This window comes from Corylus avellana, chromosome ca2 (genome assembly GCF_901000735.1).
Source record: "Corylus avellana chromosome ca2, CavTom2PMs-1.0".
NCBI classification, from domain to species: domain Eukaryota; kingdom Viridiplantae; phylum Streptophyta; class Magnoliopsida; order Fagales; family Betulaceae; genus Corylus; species Corylus avellana.
The window spans coordinates 37,059,530-37,064,419 of NC_081542.1; the positions used below are offsets into that span (position 1 = coordinate 37,059,530).

Genomic DNA, 4,890 nt, shown 5'->3' on the forward strand with positions numbered 1-4,890 from the left:
TGGGATTTTGGATGGTGCGAGCGTAGGCATGGAGGGATCAAGTGCAGACGATGGAGTGCATACGTGCGCTCGATCACACACGACCTGCACTCGATCTCAGTCATAGAGAAGGCTGCTACGAACCTGTTTGAGAATTCTAAAAAAATAAAACTAAAAATAAAAAAAAAAAAAAAAAACAAATTAAAGTTAGCAACGGAAAACAGAAAATTAGATTATTAGGCTAAAATTAATCCTTAAAATTTGACAATAAAACCGTTAAGCAGTCCCCGGCAAAGGGGCCAAAAATTGATGTGGTATTTTTGTGACAAAAAATATCTATTATAAAAATAACTACTCGCAATATGACGAATCTTTGTAGGATACGGCTATAGAGAGGTTATCGTACCTCAAGGACTGTAGAGGTTTAATTATCAAAATTTAAAAGATTAAAGTTAACTTAATTAAAATGCGATTTGATTTGATTTGATTTGATTTGCTTCAAAACTAAAGTGCATGAAAATAAAAAGAGTAAATATATGAGAGAGAGAGAGAAAGTAGGGTATTGATTTCACTACGATCCCCACATCAATGGTTAACCATATTTAATTCTAACAATTCATTCTATGCATGTTATAATTTAAACAAGCAAACATATGAAAATAATTTCATACAATCAATGGAATAGCATAACCCATCTTCGGTTGGCACGGATCGTCTACCTTAATTACACTAAACTAGGGTGTAATATGATCCGTCTCTCCTAGGTATGGTCCATCTAACCCTATTGATTGCATGCCAATTAAGAACCATTGTATAACCATCATTCTAATAATCACAGAAAATAAGAATGATTTGAGTTCAATAATAGTAAAATAATTTCTAAGACAAGATAAGAATTTTACTAATATTGAATTGGGATTAAAGAACAATTGCATTTAATATGAAGAACATAAATCAATTGTAGCAATCCTTAGAGTTATACAATTAACATGCATAAATTGAAAAACTAGAAATTAAATACAATCAAACCATTGTGCTCGGAAAGGGTTACATCAATACCCCACAATTGGGTTTAGCCGCTCATGATCTTCGAAGTTTCACAGACAATTTACTGAAATTTTAACTCTAGAAAGCGGTGTGTCTGTTTACAACGTTTAGAGCCTTATTTATAAGGATTAGGAAAACCCTAAAAACCCTAGAAACCCTCAGAAAACCGGAGGTTAGTCTCCTAGTGTAATTGGGAGATTGAAAACCAAATCCACACTGGAAAAGGATTGCTGCCATGCAATACATGCCCGAGTGCGCTCGATCCAAGGTTTTGTACACTCGAGCGCAGTGCGCTCGAGCCTAGCTGTTATGCGCACGAGCGCAGGCATGCGCTCGATCCCTGGCCGCAAACGCTTGAGCATAGGTGCACTCGAGCTCAGGAGTGGCTGCGCTCGATCCTAGATCCAGAATGCTCAGCTTTTTGCCCTTTTATGCCCAATTTTTCAATGGTTTGTCAAATAAGACCTGAAACACAAAAACAAAGCGAAATCAAACAAATAACAACGCTAAGGAATTAACATATGTAAATTAAGGGGCTTGAATGTGCAACATTCAACGCTTATTATGCGCCAAAACGCAAATGCGTCAATACTTTTGAGGGTAAAGTGGATTTCCCCCTTTTATTTTGGTGGACTCTCTAAAGCGGCATTCTTCTAATGTTCTTCAAGGTGAAGCATTGGTGGCTTTGTTGGCTGCTTAGTTGGCTGTCTCCTTCAGCTATGGCAATTGTGTTCTGGAGGGTGGTTCTCCATTGGTGGTGCTTGCTGTCAACAACCCTTCCTTGATGTTGTGTGTCTATTGGTGTTGCTTTCTAAATAGCATTCTTATGATGTTCTTAAAGGTGAAGCATTGGTGGCTTTGTTGGCTGTTTCGTTGGCTGTCTCCTCCAACTTTGGTAATTTTTTTTGAAGGGTGATTCTCTATTGGTGGAGCTTGCTATCAACAAGCCTTCCCTTTTCTATTCCTGCTCTTTTTTCTAATTGTATTTCTCATATTAGCGCCGATTTATCCTCATTTTAAAGTTAGAATGCTTTGAAAGTGTATAGATGAGCCAATTTTTGAGCACATGTTTTATCTAAGTGAGCTACTTTCCCTTCTTGTTTTTGGAAGCATTCTTATAAGATCTTCCATTCTCTATTTCATTTGGATAAAGAGTGGGAAAAATCCTCCCCTTTAGCCTAAATATAACTCTTGAACTTTCACATAATTGTACTATCACATGTTAAATTAAGGTTTTTAGTTAATTTTATCCTCAAACTTTTCAAAGGATTCAAAAGCCTTCTATAATGAGTTATGCTCCCGAATCATTCAAAATAAAAATAAATAAAAAAAGTTTTTTTTTTTATTTCTTACGAGGGCTAATTCCTGGGCTGATTTTTTACTTCCACAACAAGAAGTTGTATAACAATTATGTAATAGTCCACTAAATAACATTACTCTTCTATAATACCCTAGGCTGAATTTTTAATGAATCACCTTGATGGTCATATGGTCACTAAGTACCATGTAATAAATAAGAAATAATTAAATTGATGTACTTAATAATATGAAAAGTCAGAAGGAAAATAATTATTGTATTAAAACTCACCCTCTAATTTCATTGTCCCAAAATATGAAAACTTACTAATGATATGTATTTTAATAAGCCAAAATAAACATCACAATTTTTCTAAGATACTCTTAGACCAAGAAGTTTGAATTTGAGTTAAAAAGAAGAGTTTAAAATTTTAAAGTAAAATTATGAGAAATTCAACCAATTACATCCTATATAGACAAAACTATGGTTAAAAATCAAACATGGAGAAGTGACCTCCCTAGCTATATAGACAAATTGGAATATGTCATTTTTTATGTGTTATGCATGCACTTGTTGTGAAGTTTGTGTCCCACATTGAGAAAATATAAAGAAAAAGAGTACTTAATATACTTAAGTGGACCCGAGCTCATTAATTTAGGCTTTTGGACTAGAAATTATGTCCTAATATGTATATTAACTTACTCTTGTATAACTTTCTTTGTGTTTCTCTCCCCAACAATTGGTATTAGAGCCAATGGTTAGCTTCTGCTTTGCTGCTACAAGTATTTTGGTTTGACTCACGTAAAAAACGTGTCATTTCTCTTGGAATACGCATGACACTCTTGTGTGAGGGGGAGTTTGGTCAATGTGGTATAGACCCACAAGTGATGGGATATTTGTTGTGCATACACTTGTGAAGTTTGTGTCTCACATTGAGAAAAAGAAAAGAAAGAAAAAGTACTTAATATAGGTAAATGGACCCAAGCCCATTAGCTTAGGCTTTTGGGCTAAAAGTGGCATCCATATATGTATATTAACTTACCCTTATTTGACTCCCTTAGTATTTCTCTCCCTAACAACATGCATTGACAAATATGGCTGGTTCAAAAAGGATTTATGACCTTCAATTCAACCCCAATACTTTTTCCCATTTCTTTCTGTGTTTTACACACGCGCAGAGAGAGAGAGAGAGAGAGAGAGAGAGATATGCTCAACAAATGTCAACATTATTTTATACTCCAACTCCATTAAAGGAGAGTTACATATGCAACCTTTTATTTTAATATTGTTATGATGAAATGAGGAAAACTAGCAAAGGAATCATAATAGTTTCATAAGTTTCTATCAGAACTTTTTCTGAAGAGCTTCAATAAAATTCATGTCAAGTTGGAAGGCCTTGGCAAGAACATTAGCATTGATGGGAGGATTAGATCCGAAAATAGCATTTACAATCGTGATGGCACCTGCATTTTGACTGCTCGAACCAGCGAAGGCTACAACATTAGTCTCTCCCGCATTGAACTGAACATGAATGAGATCAATTGGGAATACAAAGACATCTCCCTTCTTTCGTATTTTGGTGAAAAGTCGATTCTTTGGGTTGGATGTGACAAAACCAACTAACAGAGTACCTTCTACGACTACCAGAATCTCTGTGGCACGAGGGTGAGTGTGAACGGCATTTTGGCCATATGGTGCATAGTTAATACGAACCAAAGATATGCCTATAGTGTTGAGGCCTAGGATTTGGTCCACATTCATAGTAGTGACATTCGACCCAACTTGATTCTCTGTATTTTTAGGAATTTGGAGCCCAGATTAATAGAAATCATTGGCCTTGGTATCCTTCAAATCCTTGCAGAGTTTTCCATTCACAAACATTGCAGGAAACAATAGATTGTAAGATAGCATACAAGAGTAAGAAATCAATAAAGATATACAGTAATGCTTGTAAGCAGAAAGGAATGAAAATAATTATATATATACCAGCAGACCTGTGGTCATCAATTGCAACACAAATGTCCTGAAGAGGGCTGGGATCGAAGGTAGAGACAAGGGAGAATGCAAGGGACAAGAGAGCCACAATTGCAAGGAAATGGACTCCTTTTATCATATCTAAATAAGCTCTGTGTGTAAGTTGGTGATGGGTGATAAAATATTGAATGGGAAACATGTGCATTATAGATAATTGCTACGGAAATTGTCATTGGTTCTGCTACAGAAAGTCTTGAGTGGTTATGGATATTTAATATTACAAGGACCAAGTTCTTCAACAACTAATGCAGACTTTTTAACCACGTTTCGATTTCTTGTTCTGATACTGATGGCTATCGATCAATGCCTTAACATATTTGTAAAGAAGCTTTGGTCTTCAAATCTAGGTTGCTGAAGATGTCAACTGATCAACCGGTCTTGTTTATGATCGAAATCGTATTTCTCTTCAAAAGTCTTCTCGACCTTCCCACAAAAATCCATTTGCAAAAACACTGTTAATAAAGTCGGATCTGCTTTGATGGAGAAGCTTGCTTGCATTGTCATCTGGTATTGAGGTCTCAGAATATTTCTCC

General features: G+C 35.7%; 1 protein-coding gene across 1 annotated transcript; it reads right to left on the reverse strand.

The window, feature by feature from the left end:
* Positions 1-3,667: 3,667 nt before the first annotated feature.
* LOC132169698 (germin-like protein subfamily 1 member 16) lies at positions 3,668-4,436 on the reverse strand. Its single transcript, XM_059580687.1, has 2 exons — positions 4,319-4,436; positions 3,668-4,143 (listed from the first exon to the last, which is right to left on the reverse strand). The coding sequence occupies exons 1-2, from the start codon at positions 4,434-4,436 to the stop codon at positions 3,668-3,670; spliced, it is 594 nt and encodes a 197-aa protein (XP_059436670.1).
* Between the last annotated feature and the right edge of the window lie 454 nt (positions 4,437-4,890).

Excerpts from the sequence above, each read along its gene's own strand:
- LOC132169698 (XM_059580687.1), bottom strand. The coding sequence starts at position 4,436 with ATGATAAAAGGAGTCCATTTCCTTGCAATTGTGGCTCTCTTGTCCCTT. Across the intron at positions 4,144-4,318 it reads TGTTGCAATTGATGACCACA|AATCTGGGCTCCAAATTCCT; the intron begins GGTCTGCTGGTA and ends ATGATTTCTATT.